The sequence below is a fragment of the Myxine glutinosa genome, chromosome 10, assembly GCF_964187855.1.
Source record: "Myxine glutinosa chromosome 10, kmMyxGlut1.1, whole genome shotgun sequence".
NCBI classification, from domain to species: Eukaryota; Metazoa; Chordata; class Myxini; order Myxiniformes; family Myxinidae; genus Myxine; species Myxine glutinosa.
The window spans coordinates 103,138,511-103,159,045 of NC_136270.1; the positions used below are offsets into that span (position 1 = coordinate 103,138,511).

Below are 20,535 nucleotides of genomic sequence, written 5' to 3' on the forward strand. Positions count from 1 at the left end.
AGTGGAAGGAATGTATGGAGACAAAAGGTCTGAAGGTGAATATCAGAAAGACGAAGGTGATGGCAAGTGGTAAAGCATGTGGTGAGGTGGAAAGAACTGGGAAGTGGCCGTGGTGTGTGCAGGAAGGGTGTCAGAGTGAACTCCATTCAATGTACAATGTGCACTGAGTGGGTTCATCAAAAATGCAGTGGTGTGAGAGGGTCATTAACCAGTGTGGCAGCTACATTCAAATGTAAGGTGTGCACAGAGGGAGCTGCAGATGGAGGAAATGTTGAGTTGGATCTTGGAGACGGCATGAAGCTGGAAGGTGTGAAAACATTTTGCTACCTCGGAGACATGCTGAATGGAGAAGGTGGATCAGACCCGACAACGGTTGCTCGAGTGAGATGTGCATGGAAGAAGTTTAGGGAACTGAGTGGCGAGCTGATGAGGAGGGGAGTGTCGTTGAAGCTGAAGGGAAAGGTGTATGCTGCATGTGTGAGAAGTGTTATGATTTATGGGAGCGAGACATGGGTAATGAACGTCGAGCAGCAACGAAGGCTGGAAAGGGTGGAAATGCGAATGGTTCAGTGGATGTGTGGAGTATCGTTGAGAGAGAGGAAGACAAATGATGAATTGCGAAAGATGATGGGAATAGAGCCTGTGATTGATGCTGTGAAGAGGAACAGGTTGAGATGGTTTGGTCATGTGTTGAGGAAGGATGAAAGTGACTGGTTGAGAAGAGTGATGGAAATGAATGTTGAAGGAAGTAGAGGATGGGGAAGACCGAGAAAGACTTGGCTAAAGATGGTGGAAGAAGAAATGTGGGCAAGGGGGTTAACAAGGAGAGATGCAGAAAATAGGGCAAAATGGAGAAGATTGTCATGGGGACCACAAGGCTAACACCCGCTCTTGCAGGGAAAATAGCCTTAAAATGCATGTTGTTGTTGTTGTTGACCCAAAATACCCAGATGACTCAATAGTTCCAGGGGCCCAAAAGACCCAGATGACCAAAAAGTCCCCGAGAACGCAAAATACCCCAAAGGACCCAAAATACCCCAAATATGCAAAACATCCAGAAGACCCAATATTCCCTGATGACCCAAAAGTCCCTGAGGACCTAAAAGAGCCAGATGACCCAAAAGTGCCTGAGAACCCAAAAGACTCCTAAAGACCCAGTAGACCCAGTAGACCCAAAATCCCTGAGGACCCAAAACTCCCAAAAGAACCAGAGGACCCGATCGACTCTGAAGATCCAAAAGACCCAAAAGTCTCCGAGCACCCAAAAGCCTACGAGGACCCAAAAAGACCCCAAGTCCGGCAGGTAGGTATGCTACAAAGTGGTGAAGAACAATGAAAATTTGGTCCAATAGGCCCCCTAGTCCATCAAATTCTTGAATTGGGCAAAAATTCCATTCATGTTTTCAGTTTGACGTCCCCATTCTGGTTTAATCAATTACAGTACGATTTATTTTTTCCCCAATATTGACGTACCACATACAGAAGTTGACACATCTATATAAAAGCGAATGAGAAGTTGTTTGTTTGTTTGCTTGTGACACTACTCCTCTAAACTCCCAAGGTTAATCGTACCAAAACTTTATCGGATCACATTTTTTACCATGATGCACCTTACTAGAGGTTTTAACCAGTGATTTTCTCACAATTCATAACATATAAACACCCGAGCCACCACCTGTCGTCACCTCTGAGGGTAGGTCCATGTATACAATGCTTTATAAAAAGGCCAACTTTTTTCAGATTTCAATCCGGATACCTATATAATTGGTGAAAGGGTGAGCTCCGATCATCAAATATAGCACCAGATGTGAAAATAACTGTTAATTAGGACATTACAACGACCGGTAAGATCGGCGAAGGAGTCATGTGACCTCTCAAGTGTGCTATTCGCTATTTATTCAAAAAAACGAAAAGAGTGCAAACACAACCGATACATCAATTTAAAGGCAATTTTACTGCTCATCTAAGAACACCTTGCAAAGGTGAAACAAGAGAGTATAGGAAAGGTTACCACCTTCGCCAACTTCTCCGAATATACACCCAGCAAAATATCAAAACAACCGATTTTGATCCGTACCCGACATAGTTGTTTAGAGAGTGTGTTCCAATTGTCTGGCAACGAAACAGATTTTGAATATCTCATTTAATTAAGGTGTGATGATCTGGGGTGATCGGGACAATTGGTGCGTTTTTAACTAAGGTCGGTAAAAGACCCGCCATTGCCCAACTTCGCCGGGTAGCATTGCTGGTATATAAATAAAATGCTGGTGAAAATGGACCCAGCATATACGATTTAACCATGGGATCTCAGCATCATGGGCCAAGTGTTCAAATATAAAATGTCAAACAGGCCCGTGTGATAATGTAGGGTGACAAGAGGTGAAAATAACGGTGACTCACTCTGTATATCATACCTTGTAGATATGCGCTTTCAGGATATGGTGTCCCAACTCCATAACCTGCTGTCGGTTCAGGGCTCCTTCACGCCGAGACAGAGCAGATGCCAGGAGTGCGTGCCCCATTCTACATCGCCACACAAGATGCACAGCTATTCCATTAGACTTTTGGAAGCATCAACGGAAAGGCCAAGCATGTAAAAGTAAAATGTATTTGTAAACTAAGAGTTGTTCGTCTTAATGATAGGTGACAAACTACGCGCTTAGATACGGTATTGTAATGTCTCGGCTTTGGAAAATATATCGATGCAGAGTGTGTTAAAATCGAGCTATTTTGTAATGTTTAATGCTATTTCAGAGAAACACAGTTAATAAAACATTAACCAGACTTGGTGTTGTAATGGTTAGAGCGTCTGCTCTGAGTCTGAGAGCTCGGCGGTTTGAACCCTGGTAGTGCTGCTACCTTGCTTGATGCTCAACATTAATAAAGAATAGATCACGGGCAAACAACCACATCTTTGCAATCATAGTGCAGGCGTTTATGGGCCTAATGGCCTCCTGTGTTTAAGGTGCTTGCAAGGGAGAATATATTATTAGCTTATCTGGAATTGGAATTACATATTACAATTACATTGAATTACATTACAATTACATTGGAATTACATCTTGGAATGTAATTGCCTTCGTGCACCGTCCGTCCGTGCGTCTGTCTGTCTGTCTATCCGTCCATCCGTCTGTCTCCTATTTTTACTTCTCCGGCCAAACTGCTGGGCCGATCTGGATGAAATGTGGCAGCAAGGTTCCGCTCCTCACTGGTAATGGGGATTGCAAAGCTCGTTCCGGTCACGTGACTTTAAGTAGGTCAAAATGGCCGACTTAGTAAATTCCATCAAAAACATTCTTCTCCAGACCCATCAGTCAGAATGCTACCACATTTAGGTTACATTAGGACAGGGTTCTGATGTTAAATTGCGGAGGCCATGCCGATCACGTGACCGGAAATGTGTTAAATGGCCGCCAGTCAATTTTTTTTGGAAAATCGTGTAAATTCTTTCAAAAATCTTCTTCTCCAGAGACTCCAGCCAGAATTCTATCACGTTTGGTTTACAACATTAGGCCAATGCCCAGATAATCTACAGGTCCAGTGGTCGTATTTTCTATTATTATCAGCACCAATGAAGTGCTTTATAGGTCTGACGTTACCAGACGTAAAAAAAACTCAATTTAATTTTTTTTTAGCATTTGTATAATGGCATTGCTTCATTTGTCATCCCTGACTTTTATGTGATTTGCATAGGGGAGATTAAAGTGGAGGAGATGTGGCAATCTAGGTGAAAGACAGTATTGTATCGAGAGAAAGGCATGACACTAAAGAGGGAATTGATGGAGAGGATTCTGTGTGGATAGAAATTAGAGATTGGAAGACTAGTAAGATACTTGGAGGATGCTTTTATTAGGATCCTTCTGAGAGGGAAGGGTAGGAAAGATGGATATGTGAAGAATTCAGAAGGGCATGTGATAAGGGAAGAGCATTGATTATGGGAGATTTTAACTTGCCCGGAATACATTGGGTCCAGGAACAGGGAAAAGGCATAGCAGATGAGGATTTTTTTTAGACCGAGTCCACAATTGATTTTAACACAGTTTTGCAAAATCCCATGATTGGGAGTGCAGTGTTGGACTTCTTTTTGAGCAACGATCCCAATATGGTGGAGGATGAGGAAGTCGAAGAGCATCTGGGGTCTTTCGTGACCATAACGTAGTACGCGCAACTCCACTGTTGAGATGTGAAGTTCGGATAGTGGTGTAAGCTGGTTATTGGATTTTAGGAGGGCAAACTTTGAGGATATGAGAAGTGATTTGGGAGCTTTACATTGGGTAAGGTTAATGAGTGGGCAGCAGTCTGCATTGGAGAAAAGAGCAACCTTCAAGGAGCAAATGTGAAAGACGCAGGGTAAGCATATTCCAGTGAGGTGTAAAGGTAGAGGGAGAAAGAGACCAGATGGTTAAGCAGGGATGTATGCCGTGTAACTAAGGATAAGCAGATGGCATTAAGTACAAAATAATATGACTGGAATCTGACTCACATCAGTAAAGGAGGGAACAGAGAGTAGTTGAGAAAATAACTCAGCAGGCCAAAAGAGAATATGAAAAGGACATAGCCATGAATATTAAACATAACAGCAAGACATCCTTTAAGTATGTAAGGGTTAAGGAAAGGGTTAAGAGGAGTGTGGGCCCATTGTGGAATAACATGGGAATTGAAGGATGATGAGGTTGAGATGGCAGGATTATTAAATAATTTTTTTGCTTCCACATTTACACGCGAACAGTCAGGGGAATGTTCAATGGCGGAGAGTATCTATCTTGAGGGTGAGCAAGGGCTTTTAGAAGAGATAAATGTCGGTGTAGATGAAGTGAAGAAGCAGATAGAAACATTAATGTTTTATGAAGCTCCAGGTCCGGATAATATGATTCCTCGCATATTGAGGTAGGTGACAGAGCAGATAAGTGTGGTATTAGCAGATATCTTCAACAGGTCGTTGGAGTCAGGAGAGGTGCCAGAGGATTGGAGAATAGCAAGTGTAACATTGTTATTTATGAAAGAATGAATGAATGAATGAATGATCGTTTTAAAATTTAAGGCCATTTTTCCCCGCTATAGCGGGGGTTCGCCTTGTGGGCCGATGACAATCGTGGTTCCCTGTTTGAGGCAATGTTTTTATGGCCGGATGCCCTTCCTGACGCCAACCCTTAGTCGCCTCTTACTCTTACGCAGGGATACGGTGTACCTATTCTAAAATGGGGAAGGTGTTGGAGATATTAATTAATGGACAGATATAAAACATTAAAATAAATACAAACGAATTAAAGGTAGTCAATATTAATTTAACAAAGGGTGATTATGTTTAGCAAATTTATTGAAGTTATCTGAATTCGTTTCTGATTGGGTGGATGAGGGACATGCAGTGAATTCAGTGTATCTGGATTTCCAGAAGGCTTTTGATAAGGTTCCACATAGGAGTTTGTTAGCCAAGGTGAGGGCAGGTGGAGGGGCTGGTCAGGTAGCTAACTGGATTGGAAACTGGATTAGTGATAGGAAACAAAGAGTGGTTGTGAATAGGCGGATGTCCAGTAGGGAGGATGTAAGTAGTGGGGTACCTCAGGGATCAGTACTCGGACAATTATTATTCACAACTTATATCAACGATTTGGATAGTGGGGTGAAGAGTCTACTTTCCAAATGCGCAGCCAACACAGAGCTTGGAGGTAAGTTAGATAACAGACGAGGGGGAGAGGGGATGAATCCAATTAATGGAAGTCTAGATACTTTAAATAATTATTGATCAAATGATTGGCAGATGTAGTTTCACATAAAGAAAATGTAAGGTGATCGGGATGGGATGGGATGAAAATAGGGATTACATGATGCAAAGGGCAATCACGGAGTGTGTCATACAGGAGAAGGATCTGGGGGTGGTAATAGAAAAGGGAGGTAAGCAGACAGCACAGTGCCAGGGAGCTATAGGTAAACAAACAGGGTTTCAGGTTGGGGGTAAGTTAGGTTTTAGGTTGTAGGGCGATAAATTATAAATCAAAGGAGGCAGTTTTGGCACTGTATAGGAATTTGGTGAGACCTCATCTTGAATATTATATGCAGTTTTGGTTACCATATATTATTCCAGGGCTAGCTAGACTAAGCTACGAGGAGTGGTTGAAAGAGACAGAGCTTTATAACTTTATACATTGGCCTGCTCCTGCGTCAAAGTTCCGTGTGTGTGTGTGTGTGTGTGTGTGTGTGTGTGTGTGTGTGTCTGTGTGTCTGTGTGCATTCAGTGAGAAGAGTATGTGAGCTATCGCCAACACCCTGCCCTGTCAAAATTCAAAATTCTTGCTCGAGCCTACAGGGGGTACTGCATCACTGAAAAAAGGGAAAGAAGAACTAATGTGCAGCTTTCGCTCAGATATGATGCAGTCAGTCTGCTTTGAGAAGGCGTGAACTAACAGATGCTACTAAAAATAGGACCACTGGACCTGTAGCATATTTGTGACCTGGCCTAATGTTGTAACCCAAACGTGGTAGCATTCTGACTGGTGGGTCTGGAAAATAAGATCTTTGAAGGAATTTACGCGTTTTTTCCAAAAAAAATTATTGACTAAGACGGCCATTTGGGCACACTTTCTGTCACATGATCGGCATGGCCTCCATAATTTAACATCAGGACCCTGTCCTAATGTTGTAAGCCTAATTTGGTATCATTCTGACAGGTGGGTCTGCAGAAGAAGATTTCTGAAGGAATTTACACGATTTTCCTAAAAATTTACTAAGTCGGCCATTTTGACACACTTCCGGTCATGTGATTGGCATGACCTGCACAATTTAACATCCCTACCCTGGCCTAATGTTGTAACCCAAATTTGGTAGCATTCTGACTGGTGGGTCTGGAGAAGAAGATTTCTGAAGGAATTTAATAAGTCCACCATTTTGACCTACTTAAAGTCAAGTGACCGGAACACGCTTTGCAATCCCCATTACCAGTGAGGTGTAGAATCTTGCTGCCAAATTTCAGCCAGATCGGCCCAGCAGTTTAGCCAGAAAAGTCAAAATAGGAGACTGATGGACGGACAGATGGTGCACGATGACAATACCTTATCTGGAACTCCAATTCCACATAAGCTAATAACAATGGAGGCCCATCCATACTCTTGGTGAAAATTCAGTACATTCATGACAAGTCGAGAAACATCTCAAGGGGAAAAACAATTCCTCCCTCATGATGTCTCTGATTCCTTGGTATCTCTCCCAGGTTACTCCCTCCTCCGGTATGATAGACCTGAGCCTCGTCCTGGAGGGGGGGTTGCTATCTTTATTAAAAAACTCTCTTCCTCACTCGCCCTGCACTGCCCTCTCTCCACCTCACCCCCAGGAATACCTTTGGCTACGGCTTCCCCTTCGCTCCCACCTTTTGTTCATATGTGTGTTGTACCGTCCAAAAAACAGTGATGACTCCATCTACATCTCGCTGTCTGATAATATGGACCAACTTCTATCTACCCATCCCAACTCTCTCTTCCTCATATGTGGTGATTTCAATTGTCACCATGCCAGTTGGCTGGGTGTGGGTACCTCTCTCACCAGCCATGGCTCTTCAGCAAAGGACTTCTGCGACTCACTGGGACTGACACAATCTGTCAATTTCCCGACCCGGATCTCAGTCAATGGAGCATCTTCTCTTCTGGATTTGGTTATGACAAACTTCCCTGAAAATGTCTGCTGCTCTTCTTCTGCTCCAATCGGCTCATCTGATCATGTGCTTGTCAAAGTGGACATCTCTCTGACCATTCTCAGAGAGCCTCCTCAGCGTCGACGAGTCTGGCATTTCACTCAGGCCAACTGGCACGGTCTTCAAGCAGCCATCAATCATCTGGACTGGTCTCCAATCTCTGCCGCCTCTGACATCAACTCATCCTGGGAATTCTTCCAAAGTAAATTGCTCTCTCTCATGCACAGATTTATCCCATCTCGTCTTCAGTTGTCATACCCTTCCTCCCGTCCACGGTACACGGAATCTTGTGGTGAGGCTATTGCCCAGAAACAACTTGCTTTCGTCTCCTGGAAAGCAAATCCAACGGAAGGAAATCTCATTTCCTTTCACAAAGCCCGAAACAAGTGTGTGTCCACCCTCACGAGAGCCAGGAAACAATATCTCTCCGTTCTCAGGACAGAACTCTCTTATCTGTCTCCCTCTTCCAAATCCTGGTGGCGTCTGGTCAAATCTGTTTCTGGTGTTTGTTCCCCCTCCATCCCCTCCCTCACCTCAAACGGCCACACGGCTGACTCCGCACATGAAAAAGCTGAATGCCTCAACTCTGTGCTTGCCTCTAAATCTTGTGTCCCAAACCCATCCCTCTCTGTACCCACCGTACCCAGTCGTACCCAGCTGCTCCTGAACTCTGTGTCCTTTCTTCCTGACAAGGTGGAAAAGTTTCTGTCAACCCTCAACTCTCATTCTGCAACTGGACCTGACGGCATCAGCCCACGGGTCCTAAAATCCTGTTCTTCCGCTCTTTCACTCCTTCTCTCTGTTCTCTTCACCCTCTCTTTTGCTCAAGGTCATCTGCCACCTGCTTGGAAATCTGCCAACATCACCGCTTTGCACAAAAAGGTGCAAAAACAGATCCCAGCAACTACAGACCAATCAGCCTTCTCCCAATTATCAGTAAAGTCATGGAATCCATCATTGCTTCAGATATGAAATCTTTCCTCTTCTCCAATGGCTTGATCTCTGATCATAAATTTGGTTTCAGACCTGGTCACTCTACTCTGGACATGCTGCTTCTGCTTTCCCAACAATGGATGGAGGTCCTCAATGCCAAACAGGAAATTAGAGCTGTCTCCCTTGACATATCACGTGCCTTCGATACGGTCTGGCACCCCGCTCTGCTCACCAAACTCACCTCTTTTGGTATCCATGGAAATCTCCACGCATGGCTGGCGGACTTCCTCTCTAGTCGTAGTCAACATGTGGCCCTGAATGGGTTTCTCTCATCTCCTCTTCCTGTTCAGGCTGGAGTTCCCCAAGGCAGTGTTCTGGGCCCTGTGCTTTTTCTGGTCTTCATCAATGATCTCTATGACTCTATTGAAAGTCCTCTCTATCTCTTTGCTGATGACTCTACTCTCTGTCGCTCCATTCTTCATCCCTCAGATCGGCAGTCTGCAGCCTCCTCACTCTCTGCAGACCTGGACAAAATCACAGACTGGGCAAACAAGTGGAACATGTCTTTCAATCCTGACAAATCTCACACTCTTACGATGTCTGTCCGAAAAGACCGACTGCACAACCCTCCCATCCACTTTCTGAATAATCCTCTCCAAGAAGTTCTGTCACTCAAGCTTTTGGGTCTCACTATCTGCCATGATCTTTCGTGGGAAAACCACATTTCAAATCTGGCCTCCAAAGCCAGTCGCCGACTGGGCATCCTCCATTGTGCGAAGTCCTTCCTTGGCACACCTGAGCTCCTCACCACATACAAGGCTTTCATCCGCAGCTCAATGGAATACTGCTCTCCCCTCTGGCCTGGTGCTCCTGCCTCACACCTAGCTCGTCTTCACGCTGTTGAAACCAAAGCATTCAGGATCATTGGAATCTCCCGCGATGAAGCTAACTCCAAGGGCCTCTCACTCACTCACCGCAGGCAGGTTGGTGGTCTTTCCGTCTTCTACCGACTCCTCTCTGGCCTTGCCCCCCCAGTTCTCTCTGGGCTCTGTCCCGCAAATATTCCTGCAGGTCGCACAAGATCTGCCTGCAACCCTCTTATGGTTAAACTGCCAAAATCAAGACTCTCTGCTCACCTTCACTCCTTCATTCCTCTTTTCTCCCGCCTCTGGAACAAACTCCCTCACTCTCTTCAATCCCACTCCACCCTCCAGGTCTTTAAAACAGCTGTTCACCACCATCTCTTATCTTCCCCCATCCAAAACCTTGATCTTTTCTACCCCCGTTAATTTCACCCCAAATTCCACTTTTTTGAAATACCAACTTCTGTCCTGGAAGTCCTTGGTGTCCTTGTGTTTTATACTTCTCCCACCCCCTCCCCCCATTCTCATGCCTCCTCCCCCCAAGCCCTCTCCCTCCCACACATCTCCCTGCTCTTAAATGTTGTGTGCTCTCAAGTGTTTGTGTGCTTCCCCTTCTCTTGTCTTCCGCTCCCTCTTTTTATATATTTTGTTTGTCTGGTTGATTTGTTTGTGAAGTAAATGTCAGCTCTTTCACGAGCCTCGATTCAGTATACAAAAAAAAAAAAAAAAAAAAAATTCTGGACAGGTCACACAGCTCCATCGCATTAACAGGTACAAGGTACTCTTTTTGATATAAACAGGTGAACAGACATGTGCAGATGCTTGACATGCATGCAATAGCATCAGTAAAAATAGGAAAGAAAAGATCACTCAATGAGAAATAATTTTGAGCATAAAGAGTAGAAATCTGCTCATTGGCAGGAGTCCCAACACATCAGATTTAATGATCGTTTTGGCAAGAGATCCTTCAGAAATTTGTTGACTAGATGCACTGGGATATCAAGAGGTGCTCTCTGTGTTGCAAATGACTACAGACGCCATTTAACTCCTTCAGATATAGCGCAGCGTTTTACATATAAATACTGATTAAAACTAATTAGTACCGGTACTGGTATTGATAAATCGATGAGCAATAATGTGTTTCCCATCTGTCTGGCAGTACAGAGGATAGAAGGAAACACGAACACAGTGGGGGCAGTGGGACAACACACGGGCATGGCAAGGAGAACAAATTGGAAAAGGAGAGAAAAATAGGACAGCGACATAGCAATGTCCAGGTAGGTGGGAAAGGGGTACTTTTGGAAGGGGTAGGAGGTTGTTGGGAGGGATTAACGAGGAGAGAAAATATCCTGAGGAGTAATGGAGGTGGCTTGTCAGGACAGCCGAGAGGTACGCACACTCATGACAAAGCTGTCTAACCTGGTGTCAAATCTCGACCCAGTTATAGACAGACGGTCATTAGGTGTTTCACATGCAGGGTGATTCATCAATGTGTGTGCCGTCCCTTGGATGGACCTTAAACTGGGTGTCCCATCTGCCACATTGGTTGGTGGACGTTAAAGATCCCACGGTGTCCTTCGCAAAGAGTGGGCAAGCTACTGCCAGCACCATGGCCAAATTCCGAATTCCTGCCGTAACTACCACTGAGAAGGCAATGGTAAAACACCCAGCATGCATGACCCTGGCCTAGCAACTGCTCCGGCAACACCAACACTCTGCAACAGAGAGTATGGTACATCGGATTTGAGTGATGGAGGATGATCTGCAGTTGTCCTCTACTGCCAATTTAAAGCCATGTAGGGAAGAGTGGGATTGAACAGACTGAGGAAGGAGATTGCACATGCAGGAATAGAGAGAGAAAGAGAGGTACAAAAGAGAGGAGGTCAGAAATGAGGATTTTTGGAGTTCCACAAGTAGCAGGTTTAGTTTACATCATCAGTGGCACCGGAGTGCTGAAAACTGCAATCAGTTCATCAGACCTCATCGTTCTGACTTCGGTTTTACCCTTCAACAGGGCTTCATCATGTTTCTGAGTGAATGATGAAAATTCAAAAGGGTGAATCCACTCTTACAGACTTGGGACTTTCTTAGAAAACGGTCTCCAAAGCTCTTCCACCTGTACCTCTTCTCCTTTATGAAAATCTCTGTTAGGTATTCTTGGAGGAGAGATGTGTTGTTATTCCTGTTTCTTTCCTTCTTATTTATTTATTTATTCCTTTCAACCATTGCATTTACACACCATTCAGTCATTCATTTCTGAGCCAATCTTCAAATTTGTTATGGAGGTACCTAGGTCCAATAGACCCAAAACCCGTTTTATTTTTTTATTTTACTTAGGCTTCCCGTTCCTATTTAACACTAAAAGTCAGACATTTTACCATGCTATTCACTTGTATCTGAGTCAACATAGATGGAAGTTGGCACAAAGGTGCTTTGTGGCAGTCACTATGGCCTACAGGGATGCGTAGAAACATCAGGGACTAAAGGCGTTTTTGGGGCTTATACAGGGGTTAAAGTTCAAAATTGATTGTCTCTGTGTCTCTGTGTGTTTTGGGGCAAACAAAACTGTGTCTCTGTATTTTAATTAATTCAGACAAGATTTGGCAAAACGATACCTTACTACAGCCTCTAAAGATCGGACAAGTGGTCAAGTTCATACTTGGATGCCAAATTATAGTTTGTGGCCTAGCAATCATCTATTACTAAAAGGAGAAGCATTAATCCATCTGTCACGCTTCATTCTAAAGGGTTCCTGCTGCCGTAGAATAAAAAAATGGTACCTTTGGAAAGCTAATGGTCGATTTAGCTGGAACAAAAATTCGTGTCCGTTTAATTACAGGTATTCCTGTTTTGAAAGACCTCTTCCTCAGATTGAAGAAGAAATGGTAAAATAATTAAGCATAATGCAGAGGTTCCGTTTCAATTCATCTCACATCCTTATTGAGATTCGAGATTCACAGATAGATACCGGTATGCAATATGTTTGTGAAGTGCAACACGCTGTCTTTCGATTAAAGCCTTCAGTGAAGCGATGGGTCGAAGGTGATAGTTTATATGTACACCTTTCCAGACAAGACTTTGCACAAACATACCTCAACAAAGCCCTTTAAGACTAAACAGGTAGACATTGGTCTGGTGTCTTAATTTCGATCTTACATGAGACAAAAAGCATATGTACACCTTTCCAGACAAGACTTTGCACAAACATACCTCAACAAAGCCCTTTAAGACTAAACAGGTAGACATTGGTCTGGTGTCTTAATTTCGATCTTACATGAGACAAAAAGCAAGTTGGTTACAAAATTATGGAGTTTTGGCCTGCCGAGCCTTGTATTTTAAAAAAATAATAGGATCTAAGGCTCACAATGGAGCTGCCACACTCACATCTCGCACATATGGACATACAGACGAATACACGAAACATGACACAAATATAGCCAGAGACAAACGTAGATGAGACAAACATAGCAACTGAGATTGGGGGGAGTGTCGTCACTTCCAGGGACACTGGGTACCAGCGACGTCACAAAAATGGCACGGCATTTCTCACCGCACTCAGTGCGGCATTTCTTAAAGAAGAATTTCCTCCTCCCCATGGATGCCAACCTATTGGGATTGTCAATGCTCTATCCTTTAAAATGCTGAACATCAAGCAAGGAAGCAGCACGTACCATTTTAAAAGTCTTTGATACGACTCGGCTGGGGTTTGAACCGCTGACCTCCCAGATTCGGAGCGGACGAAATTTAAACCTTTCCAGAAAAGTCATTGAAACATATCCAGACTTGGACCAAAATATACCGTGCCCCATTCCCTCGCGACTAAAGTACCATATGTAACCAATCGTCTGGTGTCTTCCTTTTGATTTTATAGGGGCTAGAGGTGGAGAGAAGGAGAAGGGGATGGGGCGGAGGAGATATTGCACTCGCCTGAGAATGTTGACAATTCTAATTTTGATGTTTGCTTTTAACCCTTTAAACACGGGATTTTGTTTTTGATAAAAATACCCCCGGCACGGGATTAATTTGGCATTATGGAAACGCAACAACGTACTGACAATCTATTTATAGGTATAGTCGATGACGTGGTCACGTCATCCGTACACAAAACTTTTTCGCGGGTTGCGGCACTGGACGGCATCCGTACTCAAAGGGTTAACTGCTGATGGTTTATGTTTTTTTGGTTTTTTTATTTATATTTTACACCAGTGGCACCAGAAGCCTAAAAATGCATTGGAAGCACTCGACATTTTCAACATGTTTTGTCCTTGTTTTCTTACTTGCGTTGTGTTCCTAAATGCCGCCCCTCCAGTAGCCTTGATTTTTATAAATAATAACAATTTTGATGCCTCTGTAAACATTATTGGTCCTTGGATGTGCTTTGCCACGAATAATTATGATTACCTTGTGTAAATAACACATTTATAAATGCCAATTTCTCATGAAGACAAACAATTGTTTTTTGTTTTTTACACACAAGCTATAATTACATGCAAGTGGCACAGTCTCGATGGACAGAATAATAACTTTAAGTGCATGCCTATGTCCTTGCATGCCCTTATATAACTGCATCTCCAACCTCTCCTTCCCCAACCCCCAACCAACTCTTCTCCTCCCGACAACCCCCCCAGAAGAAAGTGTAATTTGAAACTTGACATGGGCATGCAATTCTAATCTCAACACCAAAAAATGGTGAAAAAACTGAAAGCAAAACAATGGGTTAAAGCAGTACCTCAAGTCACAGAGGAACTTGGCACTTTCCCCTTCAGGTCTCCATGCCAGCCACTCCCGGAACGCAGGGTGGCAAAACGCACGTGTGCCATCGCGCCGGTGCATCAAGAACGGTGACAGGCTGTCTAGAGCTGCAAGAAAACCGTCTCTTTCGGGTCCGGGTTCCTCACCCGGATCAGCGATCGACCCTGCTGCCAAAGCCTCGTACATCTCATCATCGGTGAGCGGGCGTAGTGAGGCGAGCAGCACGGACAGGAGAGACTGCACGCGTGAGAAGGCCACGGGCGATGGAAAGCGTAGGTTGCACTGCAGGAGGAAGACCTCGGAGAGGGATACGGGTAGCACCTGAAGAACAACAAAAGGTGATGACTGATAGCACGTGAGGTGGGAATCCTCATCACGGTAAGTTACCTGTTGAGCATTTCAAATTTACTTGGCTAACACGTCAGACCTTGGCAACAGCATATGAAACACAGGGTATTCCACAAATTCCGAACACACTTACTGTTTTGTGCATTGACACTCTAAATGTTTGAGAGATTGATGGAGCACCCAGTAGAAGCATCAACAATTAATCACTGAGACACAACATGACTCTCAATCGCTTGAGGGTGAACCGAACAATCGTGCTTTTTTCTGCAACACTGGTGGCAACAAGTAAAACATATAAAACTAAAAGGACGGCCAAGTACTTCGCAAAGACAAACCAAGTAATCACAGCAGCATAAAGCATGATGGTGAGTGACTCATCTCCCTCTAGTTATCCATCCTCCCCCCCCCCCCCCCCCCCACACACACACACACTAAAGTATGTCTTTATTTTGCACATTAGCCAAATTTTTTTTTTAACAAAAACAAAAGTTAAATTACGACTGGGATTACAGACAGTAAAATTACATTCAGTACTTCATGTAACCCCCATGAGCATTCAGGAGAGCACGTACACGTTGAGGCATGCTGTTCACGAGATTTGCCAAGGTTTGGACAGGAATCGCTTGCCATGCAGTGACAATAGCCTGCTGCAATTCATGCACAGAGGCAGGCTGCTGGTCCCAGTTGTCGATTTGACGCGTTAATTCTGCCCACAAGTTCTCTATCGGATTCATATCCGGGGACATGGCAGGCCATTCCATGTGCTCTACACCACGGTCAGCAAGAAAGTGTTGGATCATGCGAGCACGATGCGGCCGTGCATTGTCATCTTGGAAGACAAAGTTTCCTCGAAAGGCTGCACGAACAAATGGAAGCAATGTTTCTTTCAGAATGGCCCTGTGCTTGAACTGGTTCAGGTTTCCATTCAGAACAACCAGGTCAGTTTTGCCCCCTGCATGAAAAGCAGCCCAAACGGTCACCCCACCACCTCCAGCTTGGACTCTTGGCACGATACAATCTTTGTTGTAGGCTTCATGCACTTGTCTGCGCACTCGGACGCGGCCATATTGACGATAGACCAGAAATCTAGACTTGTCACTGAAGATCACGTGATTCCAGTGTCCTGGCTGCCATTGACGGTGCTCTCTGGCCACTGCAATCGGCGCTGGTGGTGTTGTCTGGTCAGACGTGGCTTTCTCAGGGGACACCTGGCACGATAGCCTGCTTGAACCAGTCGTTGGTTGACTAGCCTTCTGGATACAGGCACATTTGTCAGTTGCTGCCACTCAGCCCTAAGCTGATTAGCTGACTTGGTACGGCCATTGCGGACTAACCGGTGCACCTGGCGATCATCCCTCCTTGTGGTTCTGCGGCGACGTCCTGACCTCGGTATTGGAGTAGCGACACCCCTCTGAGCATTTCGTTTCAGGATCTTTGACACCTGACCTTGAGTGATGCCATACTGCCAAGCAATAGCACGCTGTTTCATGCCGGAATTTCGTAAAGCCACCACTAAATGACAAACAGCATTGTCGAGTTGACGGACCATCTCCAGGGGAAGCGGCAATAACTTTTGTAGACGTGCAGCAGTTGTTTTCCACTAATACAGAACGCAACAACCCTTATATACCCGATTGTGAAGCCAATCGTCAAATGTACCTGTCCGTACATTTTGTCACGCCACCTGTGATATAATCCTGTTATTGACTTCTTGCTGCGACAGACAATCAGTGACATGCTTCTATAAACAAAGAAATCACCGAAGCATAAAAGAAACTCACCAGATTGATATACCGAGTTCAGAAAGTAAACCCAAGTCAAGGAAAAAAAAAAAATTCCATATTAAATGACAAGTCTGTATATATGTGTATATATATATATATATATATATATATATATATATATATATATATATATATATATATATATATATATATATATATATATATATATATATACTCACTCACCACATTCAAAACATCACTAAAGACCCACCTGTTCAACACTGCATTCAACATTCAACCCACAGCATTTAACCCCTGACTATCTCTTCTCCTTCTCCCTCCTTATGCTTTAAATATTTCCCTATTGATTCTTGTCTTTTTGCAATTGTTGTTTTCATGTATTGTTATGCATTATGTTTGCCACTCTGTCAAAGCGCCTTTGGGCTTCTGGAAAAGCGCTATACAAAATAAATGAATTATTATTATATATATATATATATATATATATATATATATATATATATATATATATATATATATATATATATTCATATATGTAATTTGGTGCTCCAACCGAATGAGTGAACGTCATGACGTCATCGCCACGTATGTCCGCATTGCCTGCCAAGCTCCGGAGGAGCCATCTAGCAGTGCGTCATTATGGATGTTCAATTCAGATATTGTCACAAGTGTATGCAAAACTCACAATTGCCGACCTGGTTTTACCCTTGTTGGAGTTTCATCAGGGCAACGCAGTGAGCCTTCCATACCCTTATAACGATCAAAACCTTTCGGTTATATATCAGTCATTATGCGACTTCATACCATTAGTGGGGAACCGCCAGTAAGGTGTCCCATGCAGCTACTGCTGGACCTTACTGGGAGCGTTGTGGTTTGCCCAATAAACATCATGAGTGATAGTGAGACCCAAGAGTTTGAATGACTGAACTTCTTCAAGAGGATCTTAATAGAGTAGATGGGAGGGTGTCAAGATGTTTGTCAAGGGGTGAAGAGAGGGAAGAGCCTCCCCTGCCTGACAATCTGAAGAATAAGGAATATCACAGCAGAGGTTGGAGTCATCAGGAAATAGATAAAGGGGATTTTCCAAAGAGTCAAATAGATTATTGATTAAGTCAAAGAGGTATAGGACAGGGCCGAGAACACTGCCTTGGGTCTCTCCAGCCTTGACAGAGAGAGGAGATGAAAGGATTCCGTCGAGAGCCATACGTTGGCTATGAGAGTCGAGGAAGTCGATAAGCCATGTGTGGAGTTGACATTCGATACCATTAGCACAGAGTTTGGAGAGCAAGGCACGATGCCAGACTGTATCAGAAGCATGGGATATGTCCAGAGGGACAGCTCTGGTCTCATGTCTCACATTGAGGGCCTCTACTTATTGTTGGGTGAGTAGAGGCAGTTTGTCCAAGGTGGAGTGACCTGGTCTGCATCCAAATTGGTGATCTGGGATTAGGTTGTTAAAGAAAAGGAAGGATTCCCTCTCAACTGCGATTATGGAATGCATGATCTTGCTGATGATTGGAAGTAAGCTGAAAGGTCTGCAGTTAAGGGGATCCGTTTTTGCACATTTTTAGCTCATCTGGAACGAAGTTCAGGGGAACTTTGCGATGGTGCGTTGTCCGTCTGTCAGTCCGTCTGTCCGTAACACTTGAAACTTCTTCTCCGAAACCGCTGATGAGATTGCGACCAAATTTGGCACAAATGATATTTGTTGTGTTGTGACTAAAGTTTCTTCACGGCATTAAAAAAATCTGGGTCTAAGGGGGTTTACCGGGGTCAAATTGGATCCAGGTTTGACCCCCCAAAATAGGAATTTGCGTTTTCCTCTGAAACTACACACACTATTTCGATGAAACTTCACCACAACCTTCACCACCCGTGCTGTACCAAACTTTGTTCATGGCATTAAAATAATCTGCCCCTTTGGGGATAGTTGGGGGAGGGGGATTGCCCCCCAAAATAGGTATTTGTTTTTCTTCTCAGAAACTACACACATGATTTCGATAAAACATGACCACAACCTTCACCACCTGTGATGTACCAAAGTACGTTCACGGTATTAAAAAAAATCTTCCCCTTTTAGGTCAATGGGGGGAGGGAGGTTTGCCCCCCAAAATAGGTATTTGCTTTCTTCTCAGAAACTACACACACGATTTCGAAGAAACTTCACCACAAACTTAATCACCCATGATGTACCAATGTTTGTTCAAGGCATTAGAAAAATTGGGGTCTTAGGAGGTATATGGGGTTGAGGGAGGAGGGGGTTGCCCCCCAAAATAGGTATTTTTTGTTTGTTTAAAGTCCTATGATTATGTTGGTATGTTCCACGTGCTGCCCTGTCTTCTAGCAACCACTGAAATTGGTTTAAGGGTGTAGTACTGGTGAAAAATTGAGAAAACTACATAGGTACCTTTGAGAGGCCTTTACACAAAAACAAAGTCAAGTTAATATCTAATTTTCAGTTTTTCTTGAAAGATATAATCTTGGCTTGAACTCAGACCAGTTTCAACGCTTCTTTGTCATATTACATGCATATAATTTGCATAAATTAGACCGTCAATAAAAAACAAGGAAAAACAAAGAACACATTTCTACTTCTATCTTCTATGCCACCTATCATTCTTTTCACACAAAACTTGGTACATGTATTATACATGTGTTACTCTACTACCTGATGAGAGGATTTTGTGAAATTATGTCAAATGTTCACTAATTAGCTAATTATGCCAATTACCAGATAAAACTTGGTTGTCCTTCAATAAATCCACAATGGCTACTCCTATAAACAAAAGCCTTCATCATTTTAAAGGAAGTGATATTCTGAATATCCTGTCCAAATTTCAGCCCAAAAGAATGATGCATTTCCCAAGTCATAACAAATTTCATGCAAAATATTATATTGAATTGAATTGAAATTTGAATTTTTCAATAATTAGGGGTACTTCTATGACCTCTAATAGCATGATTCTTGTTTATAAGACTTTAAGGAAACTGTTCAGCTAAAAAAAAAAACCAAAAAAAAAAACCACCTGTTCACCAGTACTACACCCTTAAAATGCCCTTAGTCGGTGCAGTATACTGTTTATTCTACCAGGTGAGCGCCAGGGGTATTGCCCCTATGTTTATGTAATGCAGTGATGTCGGTGGATTTGTAAGCAGATGTAAGATGGCCTGACAGGGTGAAAAGAGTGCGTGTGCAAGACCAGGAGGGCAGGTTGTTAGGACACGTGAGGTGATGCCACCTGGTGCAGTTGCAGAGTCATAGCCGTGAGTTGAAAGAACATTCTCCATCTACCCAGGATCAAAATACTCAGAGACTCAAGAGCAGTTGGGTACCACAGGGAAGGGTGGGCACTGAGAGTAAAGGTGGGAAACACAAGATTTGGAAGTGAACACTTTAAACTGAGTGGTTGGTCTTGTTGTGGCTTTGCATTATATACAGCCTGCCCCCAAAGCCTGAAATAAGTGTGGAATAACCACAACCCTAGGGGCAGAAGCAGTGAAATCGAATGAAATACAGAGAGGAAAACAGTGCAGCAAATTGGATGAAATTAATCAGTAAAAATAGAGCAATGAAATTAAGTGCAGTTGTACCTCATTTACAATGTGAGAAAGTCCAATGAAGCAACTATTTCACATGCATGGAATCTCATGGTAACTACAGATGGTGACGTCATTAGTTCAAATCAAAACTCTCCACAGAATTCGTAGCAATGGCCGGGAAGACCTTATGATAACAAGGAGCAGATAGTCTAAGTCCCTTGCCTTTTGGGTGGTGTGAGGAATAGATCTTTGTAATATGAAAGATAAATCATGAATGGTTTTTGAAATATAGCGTACACAAGCCAAGCTGAGATGGTTGCCATGGCAACAGCATTCAGCCAACCACATCCATTGGATTGTTGGATTCCTCACAGTGCTTCTACCTGAACAAATGTTACTGGAATAGGTAAGGAGCATTAAGGTGGCCGTCCCATCTGATAGCATTCCTGGTGGATGCTAATGAACGCTCGGAGCTTTTCGTAAGGGGTAGGCCACTGTGAGCCGTTGCCCAGCTGTCCAACTTCTAAACTCCGGCCTCAAATCTACGGGCGCGCCCGGTGCCGCCAATCTCATCGACAGTGCCACCACCTCAGTTGTGATGTAACCAAATCTGACAAATTTGTGACGGAATTTCGAATGCAGTAAGCATTTGATAGATAGACTCGGACGGGCA

At 43.6% G+C, this 20,535-nt stretch overlaps 1 protein-coding gene across 2 annotated transcripts in view; it reads right to left on the reverse strand.

Annotated features, from left to right (window-relative positions):
• LOC137433895 (protein TANC2) overlaps positions 1 to 20,535 on the reverse strand; it is a 471,451-nt gene that overhangs the window by 59,098 nt on the left and 391,818 nt on the right. For both annotated transcript variants that reach the window (XM_068126367.2, XM_078785948.1), the window contains 2 exons: positions 14,207 to 14,550; positions 2,415 to 2,523 (listed from right to left, as the gene is read on the reverse strand). In XM_068126367.2, coding sequence (XP_067982468.2) covers positions 2,415 to 2,523; positions 14,207 to 14,550 — 453 coding nt within the window. The remainder of the gene's footprint in view (positions 1 to 2,414; positions 2,524 to 14,206; positions 14,551 to 20,535) is intronic.